At 36.5% G+C, this 15,662-nt stretch overlaps 3 protein-coding genes across 5 annotated transcripts; 2 read left to right on the top strand and 1 right to left on the bottom strand.

Annotated features, from left to right (window-relative positions):
• Window positions 1–700: 700 nt before the first annotated feature.
• On the top strand, window positions 701–4,693 carry LOC105647013 (DYAD protein). 3 transcript variants are annotated; one of them, XM_089719574.1, is made up of 11 exons: window positions 701–906; window positions 995–1,049; window positions 1,228–1,397; window positions 1,620–1,695; window positions 2,159–2,555; window positions 2,641–3,024; window positions 3,096–3,153; window positions 3,245–3,328; window positions 3,440–3,786; window positions 3,921–4,038; window positions 4,182–4,693. In XM_089719574.1, the coding sequence occupies exons 4-11, from the start codon at window positions 1,677–1,679 to the stop codon at window positions 4,287–4,289; spliced, it is 1,515 nt and encodes a 504-aa protein (XP_089575700.1). In that variant the 5' UTR covers window positions 701–906; window positions 995–1,049; window positions 1,228–1,397; window positions 1,620–1,676; the 3' UTR covers window positions 4,290–4,693. The 3 variants fall into 3 exon arrangements, with proteins under 3 accessions (XP_089575700.1, XP_012088373.1, XP_020540114.1); XM_012232983.4 differs by having other exon boundaries at window positions 1,337–1,397; XM_020684455.3 differs by lacking the exon at window positions 1,228–1,397 and having other exon boundaries at window positions 701–905; window positions 993–1,049.
• Window positions 4,694–5,972: 1,279 nt separating this feature from the next.
• CDPK9 (calmodulin-like domain protein kinase 9) lies at window positions 5,973–10,432 on the top strand. The gene is made up of 7 exons (XM_012232985.4): window positions 5,973–6,701; window positions 7,319–7,462; window positions 7,558–7,710; window positions 7,788–7,903; window positions 9,521–9,688; window positions 9,793–10,017; window positions 10,185–10,432. Exons 1-7 carry the CDS (start codon window positions 6,092–6,094, stop codon window positions 10,323–10,325), a joined length of 1,557 nt encoding a protein of 518 aa, XP_012088375.1. The 5' UTR covers window positions 5,973–6,091; the 3' UTR covers window positions 10,326–10,432.
• A 246-nt stretch (window positions 10,433–10,678) lies between these two features.
• On the bottom strand, window positions 10,679–13,304 carry LOC105647014 (Thioesterase superfamily protein). Its single transcript, XM_012232984.4, has 3 exons — window positions 13,044–13,304; window positions 12,789–12,932; window positions 10,679–10,984 (listed from the first exon to the last, which is right to left on the bottom strand). The coding sequence occupies exons 1-3, from the start codon at window positions 13,218–13,220 to the stop codon at window positions 10,841–10,843; spliced, it is 465 nt and encodes a 154-aa protein (XP_012088374.1). The 5' UTR covers window positions 13,221–13,304; the 3' UTR covers window positions 10,679–10,840.
• Between the last annotated feature and the right edge of the window lie 2,358 nt (window positions 13,305–15,662).

Consider the following 15,662-nt stretch of genomic DNA (forward strand, 5'->3'; position numbering starts at 1 on the left):
TGATGGGAACAAGAGAATTGCCATGTATATACAGGGGTTGCCAAAATTCGGTTTTCAAAACCAAAACTGTCGGTTTCGAATCGATGGGAACCGGAACCAAAACCGGTTCGGTTATGGTTTCACCAGTTTTGGAACCAAAACCGACGATTCTAATTCCGGTCAGAACCGTTTGAAACCGATCGGAATAGTCCAAAATCAGCCGGAACCGTCTGAAACCGGTTGAAAAATCGACTGGAGAATTAGTCAGAACCGTCGATTTTGTAACCGTTGAGGCACTGGAACCGTTCAGTTTCAAACTATAACTGAAATCGTTAATTTTTAGTTTGATTCCAATTCCAAATTTTATGGAACCGAAATCGTCGGTTCCGGAACCGTGGCCACCCCTATGTATATGCGGTCCAATATATATATATATATATATCATCGATACATTGTATGAATTGGTGTATGACTTTTAATTTCTCGGTTAAGCGAAAAAAATTAAATTACATAATAACTACCCTTCGAAATACAAATTGACTTTACAACAGTGTAAACAAAAATAATAAAGTCAAATTACGTTCCAGTAATGTAATTCTGAAAAATTTGACTGAACCCTAGGGAGTAGATAGTAATTACACTCGAAATTAACTGTGGGATATCCTCACGTGACGCTTAGCGTTGAGATCAGATTTATATTTACCAAATTTTGAAAATATTAAATTAGCGAAGGGTTTTAGAGAAATGGCGGTTAGGGTTTAGCGAGAGCGTACTTGTTGTATTATTTTAGTGGCTCATTCCCTCTCTGCAAACGGAGGGGAATATCGAATTTTGGCTACTGTGTCGGCCCACGTCTTCTTCTCTCCAAAATCCCGAACCAACGAACAGTCGTCCCTTTAAAATCCCCAACAAAGGACAAAAAAAAAGGTACCTTTTGTTTTCTCTGATCTGTTCAGCTCTTTTATTTGTTCGTTTTTGCTGGCAGATATTCGAGTTTATATTTATGTTTGTGCAGTTAAGATTTCACAATGGCGTAGTGGTTTTTGAGAAATCTCGTTCTCTTTTTGGAGGTATGTACCGGAACCCTTTTTTTTCCTCTTTTTTTTTTTTTTTTTTTTTTTTTTTTTTTTTTTTTTTTTTTGGTTTCTTCCTTTCTTTGCCTATTTATCTGTTTTTTTTTTTTTTTGCCTACTTCTATGTTTTATGATATATGACACTAAGATTGTCAGCTTGTCTTAAAATGACCAGAGTGGAATCGTTTTCTGAGCACCGTCTTTTCGTTTATTGTGTCTTTCTTGCGAGCAAGAAGGAAAAGTGTAGGGAAATTGGTGAATTACTTCATATATACACAATGCAGGTTGACAGGAATTACTGTATTTTGTGAACTCTTTTCTGAAAACTAACACTGGTTTTTGTGGGTACGTCACTAAATTATGTAATTTCTTCCTGAATTATGTTTCGTGACTGTTTAGTATTTAAGGAAATTTGGCTTACGCTGAGTCAAAAATGACCTTAGTTTGGATGCTTTAAACCTTTCCATTATCTGTTGATACTAATTTACTGTTATTTTATATATGATCAAAGGTGAGAAGGTAAAAGCATTGATGATATTTTTATTATTTGTTTGGATTAATTTGAAGGAACACATTTACAAATTGGAACGGTGGCTTTTGGACTATGGGAACATTTACTTGTTGATGTCGAGTTCGTATAAAGGTAACCTCTCCAGTTCAGATCCTTGATTGAAATAAAGGAATGGCCCTAAAAAATGAACTTGCTGGAAATTTTGGATCTAGTTTGTTGCTACTCAGAAAAATATAGTTAATGAATGTTGTTCATGATACCATTGCTTGCATATTTGGCCATCTTCATTGTTCGGTCTCTTTCAATTCTTAATTTACATAACCAACATGAAGTATACACTCTGAGGACAAGGAGGATTTTTTATGAATAAGTTTGGGAGTTAGAAACAAGATTGGAAACAAGACATGAATCGTGCTCTCCATTTGGGAGGTGCAATGCTCCTTTATCCTTCAGTGAATAAATAATATTGGGCGATTATTCTATAAGTGAATAAATCTGACATTCCTTTCTTATTAGATTAATCAGACTTCTAAGTTTTTGAGCCTGTGAAGTTGGTTGCAGCATTTAGGTTTTAGAGTGTTGTATTTCTTTGCAGGTGGTTCAGAACTGTATTTAAGTTGTGGGAGACAAGATGAGGCTACCAAGAAAGGATTGTGTTTTCTGGAGCTAAGACGCACCGGGATGGTACAGTGGGGTGGGCGAGTTGCGTCAGTTGACCAGCATGAGAGAAACAACCCTCAAATTTCATCCTCCATTGTCAAAGAAGAGCAAAAGGAGGATAAACAAGCTAGGATAGAGGCAGCTGATGTGTGTTCTGGAATTCAGAAGAGGAAGCGCCTTAACCTCTGCCAGCTTAGAGAAGCTAGAGCTGCAAAATGTCTGAAGCAAACTAACAGTCGTAAAGTTAAGCATGAGAATTCCATCCCCTGCAAGAAAGGGAGTTCTATGTCTAGCAAAAAGGAGAATTTCATAGACAGATGGTCTACAGAGAGGTATTATCTAATATCTTGTACTTGCTGTCAGTCAAGTTGAAATGTCACGTGGTGCTTTATCATTAAACGAGTTTGTATTTTGAAGGTACAAGCTGGCAGAGAAACGAATGTTGGAGGTCATGAAGGCTGAAGGGGCTGTGTTTGACAATCCCATTTCTAGGCCAGTACTGAGACTGGCAGCTCGCAAACACATTCCAGACACCGGACTCTTGGACCATCTACTGAAGCACATTGACGGTAAAGTGGCACCAGGTGGGACTGAGCGGTTTCGTCGATGTTATAACACTGAAGGGACAATGGAGTACTGGCTAGAGAGTGCCGATCTGGTTAAAGTTAAGCATGAGGCTGGGGCTGCAGATCCAAATTGGGTTCCTCCATCTTGGTGGAAGCCTAGTGGTGTTGCCATTCGAGAGTATGTTTCTTCTGGAGAATCGATGCTGCTTAAAGAGGAAATAGCAAAACTAAAGAGGTAACTAACCATATTACATGAATTGTTTAGAGGTCCCTACTCTGTAATTATTCTGTGTGCCTCCCTCGTAGGGATATGGATGAGCTGTTATCAAAGAATCGAGAGCAAAATCAAGCTAATCGAGTAGAGGTGAATGTTGAATTATAGTTTGCTATAGAATAATTTGATAGATAACCTGGAATCTTGTTGAATCTTGTTTGGAGACGGTGTCTATTCACAGGAGATGCACAAGGAATTGATGAGATGGAGAAGTAAGACTGATCAACGCTTGGTAGAGATTTCAAGTTCTTTGAGTAGTATGCGGGTACCAAAGCAACTCTTTATTCCTTGAATGAACTATTGACACGTTGGTTGCTTGTTTAACCGAAAAAAGTCCCCTTTTGATTTTTTTTTTTTTTTTTTTTTTTGTGAACAGGACATGTATCAGGAATTGATGATATGGAAGTCCAAGACTGAACAGCAGCTTACGGAAATTTCAAATTCATTGAGCAGTATGCAAGCTTCAAAACAATGCACAACCTTTAGTCCAGTTTCTGAAAGATGGGAGGACTGGTTAGAGAGCAACAACTTGGACACTGTTCAGGGGGATGACTTTGCACCATGGTTAGGGAGCACTGACCTGGTTAATGTGGGACAAGAAGCACTGGTGCAGGAATGTTCAGCTCCACGGCCTTGGTTGAAACCTTGTGATAGTCCCTGTCAGGAACCCGTTTGTGCTAGAGAGCTGGAACTGCTCAAGGAAGAAATGGCCAAAGTGAAAAGGTAATAGGACTTGGAATTGATGACACAAAGATATTGAGGAGGGCCATATTGCTTTACGATGGATCCGCTTTGCCTGCCAAATAGAAAAAACAAACTGATATAATTGATCTTATTCCTTTTTGTTGTATAAACAGAGATGTGCAGGACCTAATACCCAAGAGGACAGAAGATGCTCAAGCTAGTGCCACTCCTGATTCATCTGTTACCAACAATTTGAAGTTTGATCTCGACAACCCATTTCTTCTTTTTCAGGTGATATTTACTAGTGTACCACTAAAAATAATTTGATTGGCTTGTATGTATTATTAAAATAATACATACATTTGTATATGGTATTTGTTTTCTATTTATAGTATTTGCTCATTAGATCCCCTGAACTGTTTATTCGTCAATAGGAAATGTTCAAGGAGTTGGTGAAATGGAAGGCTAAGATGGAGGAACAGATGCTGGAGATTTCGAATTCTGTTAGTAATTTGCAGGCGTCAAAACAATATTCTACCTGAAGCCCTCGAGTAGAAGATGAAAAAGGGACGGGATAGGATTTTAGTTAGTTTAGTTTTGTTGAAAAGTAGTTACATCTAGAGCAGTAGCATTAGATCTTGTACAGGGTTTTACCAGCTAATATGAGCTCCAACTGGTTTTGAATCGTGGAACCATTGGGAACGCATCTGACCTTTTGGCCATTCTATGAAACTTACCAAACCTAAACATACATCTAATTTGCTTAATCTAATCTTGGGCTATATATGAAGATGTAATCTTCTATTGGGTAGAGCCCCTAAATGAGTTTGTTATTCACCGTTGCTGGATGATATCTTGGAATATGGTTATTTATTGGTTTTAACCCTTTGATATTGTAATATAAACATATTTATTTGCTATAGTATATGGAGTAGTTATGTTTCTATGGCTTGTGTCTAATTTTTGTGGATACTTTGAAGCCCGTAAAGTTCAATTTTATTTTGTGACTTGTTTGAAGGAATCACAAATCACACCAAAGTGGTGTATTTCGCCAATTTATTTAGTGGGATGCCTAAAAAAGACTACAATGATGGGATTTGAATATTATGAGCTTTATTACAAGTGTGAAGTGATTTTGAGATTTGTACCGAGGGATCTGATTATTGCTTGGCCATGGAGTGTGTTCCACTGCCAGTATCACTTTATTATGGCTGCATATCACATGATGGAATGAGTATTAAAAATAAAACTAGAAGGGCAGATGGACACATATTATTAATAATGCTTTATATCCAATCATTATATTCTCATGTTTATTTAGAGATATTTGATATAATATTTATATCCAACAATAAAATATAAAAGTACCACTGATTCCATTCTATTCTATAAAAAATAAAATAAAATTGAATGGGCCAAATCAAATCTCCCATGGTGAATAATGAATGGTAGAGTCCTGACATTGAAGCATATCTCGAAAATGAAAAAAAAAAACAAAACTGCATCAGCATCTCCTTGTCTGCTTGCGCCCATACACCAGGCACGGGCAGCTATGAGTTTATTTAGCACCTCCACCATCCATTCAGACTTATGACCTATTTCTTCAATGGTTATGGTTTCCTTTCTCCTTGTACTAACCAAAAAAAAAAAAAAAAACAGCCATAATCACTCATCAGCTCCAAGATGATGCACTACATTTTACATGCTTGATTTATAAAATGTGGAATAAAGATGCATGCTTGATTATGTTTGAATGTTGTTTTTATATGAATTATTTTTTGAACACAAGAATTAAATGAAGAAATGTTTAACCCATCTTCTATTAGTAATAACTCAATGAAAATTGTGGATTAAACTTTCATAATTGTAAATCAACTTTATGCATTTTAAATAGATTAGGTAATGCATTGATGGATAGAATAGAATAGTGAATCACTATTTTTTTTCTCCAAATAAAGAATCTAAATATTCTGAATATCTTATCTTGAAAAAACATTAGGTAATGCATTGCCTGGACTGCATAAAATTTGAAAGGAAGGGAAGGATGAATGAGATTTTTAGTGAGGAATCAAAAGCAGGAAGTCAATAAATAAAATATAAGTAATGGTGATTAGATTAGGACATAAAAGACTGAGATAAATAGGCCCCACCTAGTCTATACCCAGAATGTGACTCAGCTCCTTGTGTTGTGTAATAAAGAGAATCTATAAAACAAAGAAATTTATTTCCAAAATAAAAGTCTCTGTTTTCCTTTAAACATTAAACACTGGCGGAGACGGAAGAGAGAGAAGGAAGTCAATCTTTCTTCATTTTATCTCTCTGATTTTGTGAAACTCCTCCACCAATGGAAGATTCAACCACAACAACCGCAACAGCATCAGCAACAACAGCAACAGCAACTACAGCCGCTGCAACTTCATCAACTCACGCAACTAGATCAAAGCCCAAATGGGTTCTTCCCCACCGGACCGAAAACCTCAGAGACCAATATACCATAGGGAAAAAGCTTGGCCAAGGCCAGTTTGGCACTACATATCTTTGCACTCATAAGTCTAGTGGATATAACTACGCCTGCAAATCCATACCCAAAAGGAAGCTCCTTTGCAAGGAAGACTATGAAGATGTTTGGAGAGAAATCCAAATAATGCATCACCTGTCAGAGCACCCACATGTCGTCAGGATCAGAGGAGCCTATGAAGACGCTTATTGTGTCCACTTGGTGATGGAACTATGCGAGGGAGGTGAACTCTTTGATAGGATTGTCAAGAAAGGGCAATACAGTGAGAGAGAGGCGGCTAAGCTGATCAAGACGATTGTTGGAGTTGTGGAGACTTGCCATTCTCTAGGTGTCATGCATAGAGATCTTAAGCCTGAAAATTTCTTGTTTCATAGTGTTGAAGAGGATGCTGCTCTCAAGGCCACTGATTTTGGTCTTTCTGTGTTCTATAAGCCAGGTTTCGTTATTTTTTATTCTTTGATTACTTCTCTCCAATTTTTTTTTTTGTGTATTTTTCTTCAACCGGTTTTGTTTTTCTTCAGATTCAGTGGTCCTCTCCGCTTATGCGAATGAATTCTGACTGGGGTCTATCCCGTTTCTGCTTCTTAGAATCTTAATTAAAATGTTCAATCTTGGGATCTCGTTGCTAGTTCACTTACTGAGTTTGTTCACTAATGATCAGATTCCTCATTAAATTAGTCATAGTTTATCAAGTTTAGAACTAATATTGCTCTAGTTCAGTGTAACGATCACAGTGGATGTATCGCCTCTGACATTGGTTTCGATTAGGTGATCAAATTAATAACTCGTATTTGTTTTTACTTAATGAATGATGCTTTACTATGCGATAAATTTCTACTCTTTCATTGAACTTTTCTCCCTTCCAGATGAACTTATTTTATTTCCGGGGTGGGTATATCCAATACTTTATGTGATAGACAGTCGATTGATCCATGATGTTATCTTCACCCCATAAATTTTTGATACATCTACGATAAGCCTTAATGCCATCTATTTTCTTCTGTTTCATCTTTGCTTCATAGGAACTCACTGTTTTCTTTTGTCGCTTTCCAGGTGAAACTTTTTCTGATGTTGTTGGGAGTCCATACTATGTTGCACCAGAGGTGTTGCGCAAGTATTATGGACCTGAAGCAGATGTATGGAGCGCAGGAATTATTTTGTACATCTTACTGTCTGGAGTGCCACCCTTTTGGGCAGGTAATCATCTTCAAGTTCATATATTGATGCAATATTAAATTTTAATGCCGACAACATATTATTGATTTGGCTTTTGCATCCTGTGGTCCCTCAAGAAACTGAAATGGGAATCTTCCGGCAGATATTGCAAGCAAAAATTGATTTTGAGTCTGAACCATGGCCTAGCATTTCTGAGAGTGCCAAGGATCTCATAAGAAAAATGCTGGAACGGAATCCAAGAAAAAGACTATCAGCTCATGAAGTGCTATGTAAGTCTTTTCTTAAGCAAGTCCTAGCACAGTGATCATTGGTGGATCTTAATTATGGTGACTAAACTCCTGTTCAGGCCATCCTTGGATTGTGGATGATAGAATTGCCCCAGATAAGCCTCTTGATTCAGCTGTTTTATCCCGCCTGAAGCAGTTCTCTGCAATGAACAAACTTAAGAAAATGGCTTTGCGAGTAAGGCTTTTGTATATATAAATAGACTTCCCCCCTCCTCTTCTCCAAAATTGCATAATCAGCTCTACTTTGAACTATAATTGCATCTATATAAATTAGGTTGATTAATTGGTAAACAGATTCTATTACTGTCGAAACATTGAGTTGTAATGATATATCAAGTCTTTTTCTCTGCAAGCAGCATTATAACATATGCATTAACAGATAAGAAAGTTGAATGATTAATCATATTTTAAGGTCTTGCTGAGGGTAAGATATTGATAAAACATTAAGATTTCAGAAGTTCCTTACCATAAATGACTTCTGGATTTTGAATTTCAAGTAAAGATTCTTTAGATTTCATTCTTGTAGGAATTTTTAAAATGAGTTAGATAAGATGATATATAATTGTGGTCTATGTCTCTCAGAATGTAAGCATTTGATGTACACGTTGCTTTCATTATCAAATTGTTAAATGCTGCAATATGTGCTTGCCTATGTTATCACCTGTTTTCAGAATTCATGTGGCAACCATGCACAAATTTGTCACGGTGAAAAAATCCCTCTCTTAAGATGCAGAAGGATAAACATAGGAAATGATTTTTATTTTTTATTTTTTGGTATCCTTATGTTACGTACCGTGCTGCATACCTTCTAGGCACATGCCTTGTATAGGCCTCACATCTGAGAATGCACTAGCATAAACTAAGTCCAAAGACACCAATCAAGAGGCAATTGAGGAAAGACAATCCAATTTTTATGCTGTGATGCTTGGTGTGCCCACTATGCACTAGTGACATTCCTGTGGTGGAGTTTGTGCTGCCCCAGCTATGTATTGGCTCTGTGGCTGGCAATTTGCTAGCAGGCAAGGGCCACGTCTAATGTCTGTGAACCTTTTGACTGGCCAGTTGCTGCCAAGCGTGGCCCCAGCCTAACCTATAATTAGTCCCATGGCTGGCTAGCAACTGCTGACAAAGGATTAACATCTGGAGACCCGGTATTTGGCCTGTTTATGCCATGCAAGGCTAAACTCTGTTGGCTAGCCTATTACGGTTGGCCTGTTCATTTGGAAATGATAGATTCAAGTCTTACTACTGCTAATTTTAAGTAACCTGCGCACCTGCTAGAGCTTACAAGGGCCAGCCATTCAAGTCTTACAGCCAACCCTAATGTGCTTCTAGTCTCGATCTCCTGATCTGTTCCCATGTGCTAACAAGCATTGCAGTTGAATATCCTGGAAATCCTCCGTTTCTGGTGTCCGGAGGTCCTCCCCTTTGAATGTCATATGTGCTCATAAAAGGAATTATATGCAGTGGCCAATATTGAATAAACATTGAGAATAATATAGGGAGACACAATATAATGTTGAGCCTAAGGTCTGGACAGTAACCTTTAGTGCTAAGCAGTTGTTTAACTTGTTCAATGAAAATTTTTAATGGTTTTGTAACAGGATTTCTCTTCATTTCATTTATGACATTCGGGTACATACAGGACTATCCATGCATTGCTAATTCTTTTGTTTCTTGTCTGAGTTCAATTGTACAACATGCATCATATGTATAAACATATGAAACACAAACTTTTTTATGATGATGATCTCATGAGATTGTATATGCTAATTTTTCTACTCAATTTTAGGTCATAGCAGAGAGGCTTTCTGAAGAAGAGATTGGTGGTTTAAAAGAGTTGTTCAAAATGATAGATACAGACAACAGCGGAACAATAACTTTTGATGAATTGAAAGAAGGCTTAAAGCGAGTAGGCTCTGAACTTATGGAGTCTGAAATAAAGGATTTGATGGATGCAGTAAGAAAAATTATTTCCATCCTGTAGTAATCAGCTTTTACATTCGATTTTTACTTCATTTTGTTTGAGCTTAACAGGGAACGAGTATATTGTGTCTGTGGCAGGCTGATATTGATAACAGCGGTACAATTGACTATGGTGAATTCCTTGCTGCCACAGTACACTTGAATAAGTTGGAAAGAGAGGAAAATTTGGTGTCGGCTTTCTCGTTCTTTGACAAAGATGGTAGTGGATACATAACCATAGATGAGCTTCAACAAGCCTGCAAAGAGTTTGGCTTAAGTGAACTCCACCTTGATGAGATGATAAAAGAAATTGATCAAGACAACGCAAGTCCATTTTCCTTCTCTTTACGGTTCATTTGTTTGCTCTTCTCCCCAACTCAGAAAACAACTCCAAATTCCTCTTTCTCTCTCGACGTTATGATCAAAAGTTCAACTGTTTCCATGTTTCAAAATGATAATCTGATTATGAAATTGAAACTTTGGCATTGCAGGATGGACAAATAGATTATGGGGAGTTTGCAGCAATGATGAGGATGGGCAACGGAGGAATTGGAAGGAGAACCATGAGAAGCACAATTAACCTGGGAGATGCTTTAGGATTGAAAGCCAATGGTTCTAAACAATTTGATTGATGCTCAGTTGCTCGCATCAAATCTTCTAACTACACAAACTTGTATGATGTTTTGGAAAACATTGGCAGAACTTTTAAAATTTATGAATGGCGTAACCAAATTTTGCATTTCTTCTTCCTTTTCTCTATATTAAGTAGCTTAGTTTTTTCACGTGGAGGGATGTACGTGCTCTGAAATGACAAGGAACTGTGGAACTTGCCGACCGGTAAACTCTGTACGATTACTAGTTTGTAATATGAGAGCACTGGAAAGGAAGGAATAGAGTTGGTAGGTGGAGATAAGGGCTGATTGTGCGTGGTTGGTGAGAGAATATACCACAAAAATCAATTTGCCTAAGCAACGGAACAATGACGAAGTAGAAGGGGCCAGCAAAACCCATTTGCCCATCAAATCAATCATAGCTGTTAATCCACATTATTCAGTAAAACACAACATATTTGGCAAATACATTATTTGTTTCAATGAAGCAATTATGTTGTCTGTTACAACTCTATTATAAGGAAGCTTCAATCCATTTACATTTTACTAGAAACAGCAAGGTACTTTGTGTGTCGCCCCTGAGCAATTATTTTCCCAGTTTCTTTCTTCCTGAACTCAACACTGACAACTCCAACAGCCTTACCAACACGCAGAACCCTTGCATCAATCTCAATTTCTTCCTGGAAAACAAGCAACAAGAAACTTTACGCCGCCACAGTAGCATTTATATTATTTATGACGAAACATTTCACATCATATGCACATCAACTACAGCAAGACATATACATCGTTCTGTGGACCTAACAATCCATCGTACCCATTTATGTATGTGTTGCATAAATATGGTAATCCCATTCAACTTTTCTATTTCATGCTTTTACTCTGAGAGCATCTCACAGAAACCATCTACAATGCCCTTGGGACAAGATAAGAAGTAAATGCAAGTCACTTTGATAAAAACTCAGGAAGAATGACTCCCAAAACTCTAGAAGGATGTGTGAAAATCCATTCACTTTATGATCCAAAGTGAACAAAAGAATTGGTTTCATGATCAATCTGCAGTAGCAAACTTCCTCTAGAAGTTCCAAAAACAGGGATGACGATACAGAGACAAAGAGTCCATCCAGACAGAGCCTAAATATAAGACTTGTACCGTGCAATAAAAGATGACCAATATTCTCCCACAAGGTGGGAGAAAAACAAGTTAGACGTTCACATCAAAGGAAATACAACACTAATCTCGGACAGAATTTGAAGTTGCCTATGATAATACCTCAACAGACTATGAATTTTGCTCTATTAACTTCTGAAAAATGCAGTACATTAAGTTCTATATATGCAAACTACCCACCAAACTACCATAGAAAGTCATGAGAAAGCTGGTGACACATTAGAGAAATGGATAAAGACCAGAACATGACAGCAAACTACCATAGTTTTCTAAACTAGCACAACAACCCTCATAAATTGATTGGGAAATTTGAGGATTTCATATGATCTAAGAAATAGAACCAAACCCCACCAAAAGTATGCACGACATACGAATTTATCTCAATGCAATTACTATGCAGTATTGATAAAATATGATGGATACAAATGTAAAACTGTTAAATCTTTATGTGTCTTGAGAAGTAATATTAGCCCAATAACCAAGCGGTTTTATAGTCAGTCATGCATTGAAACATAAAGTCTTTTGGCTAACTTAATCAGCAATTTAAAGAAGAAACCAAAATGTGCGCAGTTGCCAATAGATGGAAGTGCTAGACCTACGATTGGTGCATATGTAATAAGGTGAAAGGGCACCATTAAAGATGAGTGAAAGAGTAATTTGTAGACCAACAAATGCATAAGTACAAAAGGTCAAAGATATTGATATTGCAATACAAGACCAAATATTACATTGGATGAAGTAGTGGAAAACGATTTAGCAACTCTATGATCTGTAGATGTAGCCCCAATCCAAGTTGAGTGGAGGTAAAGAATCCATAAAAGCTGACTGCATCTGTATTAGAATTGAGGTTTGCCAAACAAGCATTTCACCTATATAACTTATGCTACCACTCGTAAAAGTAATTTCTTTTCAATTTTCTCAGAGTCGAGTGCTTTTTATGCTATTTTAAGCGATTAGGAAAAAACCAGTTCAAAAATTCTGAAGCTAGATCAGCTAAGGGCTCATATCATAAAGGTGAAATATTGCTCGCGGAAAATCATTACATGAATTAAAAGGTGTAAAGCTTGATAGGGTTCATTTGTTAAGAATTTCAGGTAGTGTGTATAAAGACTTCTATCTATTCCATTGGTATTCATACCATAGCCTAAACAAGCAGTTAATCGTTAATTGCAAAAAACCAAATGCGAGTCAAAGCTAAAGAATAGCAGAATACGGTTTTCCTCTTTTCGTCCCCCACTCTTAACAAATATTCAAACTCGGAAACAAATGAAACAAAATTAGGAAAAAGTAGAAGGGGAAGAAATGATACCCACATCGGCATAAGCAGCATCCAAGTATGAAACGTTGATTTCCACAGAAACTCCAGTAAATGGAGCTCCAACAGTGTATATTACAGCTGAACCCACCAAGTCAACTAGCGTAGCTGTGGCTCCGCCGTGCAGGAAATTGCCAGCATTCTTGAAATAAAAAGATAAGATAAGCCCATGGAACAAAGTCCGATCCAATTAAAAGAGTAACAAAAATTATAGCGGAGGAGGAATTGAATTTGGTAATCTGCAAGTAAGTACCAGTAGGCGAGGAGGGACTTTCATGGAGCAAACAAGACGCCCAGGCTCTATCAGGTCAACGCGAATACCTTGCATTACGAAACGTTCGAAGAATCTAAGAGGCATTTCTTCAATGGCGGACCGGTTCTTGCCATCGTCTTCTTTCTCCAAGAATCTCTTCACCTTCTCCAAATCCATTTTCTTTTTCTCCTCTTACGATTCCCGTATTTTAGTTCAGAAACCAAAAATACATAAATTGACCGACTTTTTGCGTACAAATCAGAAACAAATCATAAAACGTATTTTTTTTTATTTCTACGAAAATTAATTGTTGATAAATAAAATAAAAAAGCACTCAACTTTGGGTTAAAAAAATGTTGATAATTAATCATGTCATATTTAGGACCGTTAATTTCATACTATACTAAAATTTTTTAAGTTCGAATTATTTTTATTTATTTATATATATGAGGTAATCATTTCCAGCTAATTTTGCTTTTTAAGAGATATAGATATTGCCTAAAAATTATAGTATAATCCTTTATTATTACTTGCTTAATTAGGACTTAACCTTTATTATTAGACCAAATTATGTCTCATTTACATAACTCCATATTGCAATTAGTCAATTAGATCAAGGATTAGGATGCTAGGATAGGAATAACTTCAATTTACAGACAAAATAAAGTTGAATAGGCTATTATACTTCCATGATTTCTGGAATTATTTATCATAAGGATGATTAATTGATTTTAGCACAAGTCAATTAGTTAAGCAATGAAAGAAGTACAATTGCAGGCACAAATCACAATTTGGTCATTAAAGTATATAGCACGCAATGAGGCAGGAAATACTTGGCATTAAAACAATAGCATTCTGCACTCCATTATTGCCCTAATGACAAAAAGCCCTTCCACAATATTAATCTGCGTATAATATTGGACCAAATATATATCCTTGCGAGTTGTGATTTGCCAAAAACATTGAATAATCACATATATATATATATATATAGATATATATATATATATTAGTTATTTAGTGGTTTTTCTTGATACGAGGTGATCTTTGAAGCAAGAGGATCTTCTTGAAAAGCTTAACAAGCAAAAAGAAGTTTGGCTTCTTGGAGGAGTTGAAAGGCTGCATCTGTTTCTTGTTGTTGTTGTTGTTGCCAAAGGAAGAAACCCTTTGAAGCTCCTCGTTGAAGTCTTCCCATAACATGTCCATCTTCTCCTGATCCCCTTTAGAGTTGGAAACTGAGAGCTCATCCTTTTCTTCGTAGCAAGAAGATAACAAGAAGCTCTTCCTCCTACTATTTATCATCAAGTCTGCGTCTGCTGCCTCACTGCTGCTTCTGTTTCTGTTATCAACTCCATCATCTAATAATTGGTCGCAAAAATCAGGATAAACCAGGGAAGATATTCGCCATAAAGAAGGAGATGAAAAAGAGAAATGAGGGTTGAGGGGGAAATTGCTGATCTTTGGGAAGCTGAAATCTTCTGATACCATTGCTTTCCTGTGTACTTTGTAGCTTATAAGATAGGTTAATTTCTTAGTTAGCAATGCAGGAATGTGAATATATAAATATGAATGACAAATTAAGTCTAGATAGAAGAGAATGAGACTACTTAAGGAGTTGACAACTGCCAAGAATTTTCAAAAAGATAGTAATTAATTAGTGTGGAAAGGGAAAGATGAGTCATCTCATCTCATCTCAGCAATCGCCGGATTGCCCGGGGCAGAAAAATATTACGTACACAGCTGTGAGAGAGGTTTTGATGGTTGAAAGGTATAGATAACTCCCCACTACTACTAGTATAAATTAAGGCTGCAGCAAGCAGAGGATATATTTTTGAAAATTTCACTATTATAGATTTTCTGTAAATAAAATTTATCTAAATAAGTATATATGTTTGAAAGAATTTGAACAGTAGAAATGGATGATTCAAATTTCAAAGAGGGGAATGCATTTATGATGAGTGCTAACGACTATTAGTCTCAGTCTCCCTTTGTTGACTAGTTCATACAGATATCTTTTTTTTCTTTTGTTTTGAGAAGAGAGAAATGGAATATGGCCCATGATGTGCTAAATGCATCCCCACTGACCCTCTGAGACTTCTGCAATTTGTATAATGGTAATTCTTGCTCTTCCTAAAAATAAAATACAAGAAGATAGTTTTTCTTTTTATGCTCTTATACATGCATGTAATAAACCCTCAATCCAAATTATAATTTCAATAATTTGATATTTCTATTATTAATTTGACCATAAAAATGGATTTTTGGCAAATAACAAAGCCAAGGGAAATCATTACTAATTACTTGAAAGAAAAAAACTAATCAACCTATATCAAGAAACAACAATTATTTTTGGTAAATAAATTTTCTTTCTGTTCCAAATAAATAGATGAACACAACGCCTCCTTTAATTTCAAAAGAAAAAGAGAAGATTGAAAAAGGCCATATATATCAAGTGTTTTTAATGTGGATCGTCCATTGCAAAACGGCAAAACTATTCACAGCTGATAAACACAGTTAAATGGAGAAACCCCTTCAACTGTATTTCCACATAGATATTTTTGGCAAAGAAGCTGGTCATAACTCACTCACGACCAATTGTCACTGAGAAGTCAAAAGTCA

The sequence above is a fragment of the Jatropha curcas genome, chromosome 3 (genome assembly GCF_041381405.1).
Source record: "Jatropha curcas cultivar XTBG-Jc1 chromosome 3, XTBG_Jcur_1.0, whole genome shotgun sequence".
NCBI lineage: Eukaryota > Viridiplantae > Streptophyta > Magnoliopsida > Malpighiales > Euphorbiaceae > Jatropha > Jatropha curcas.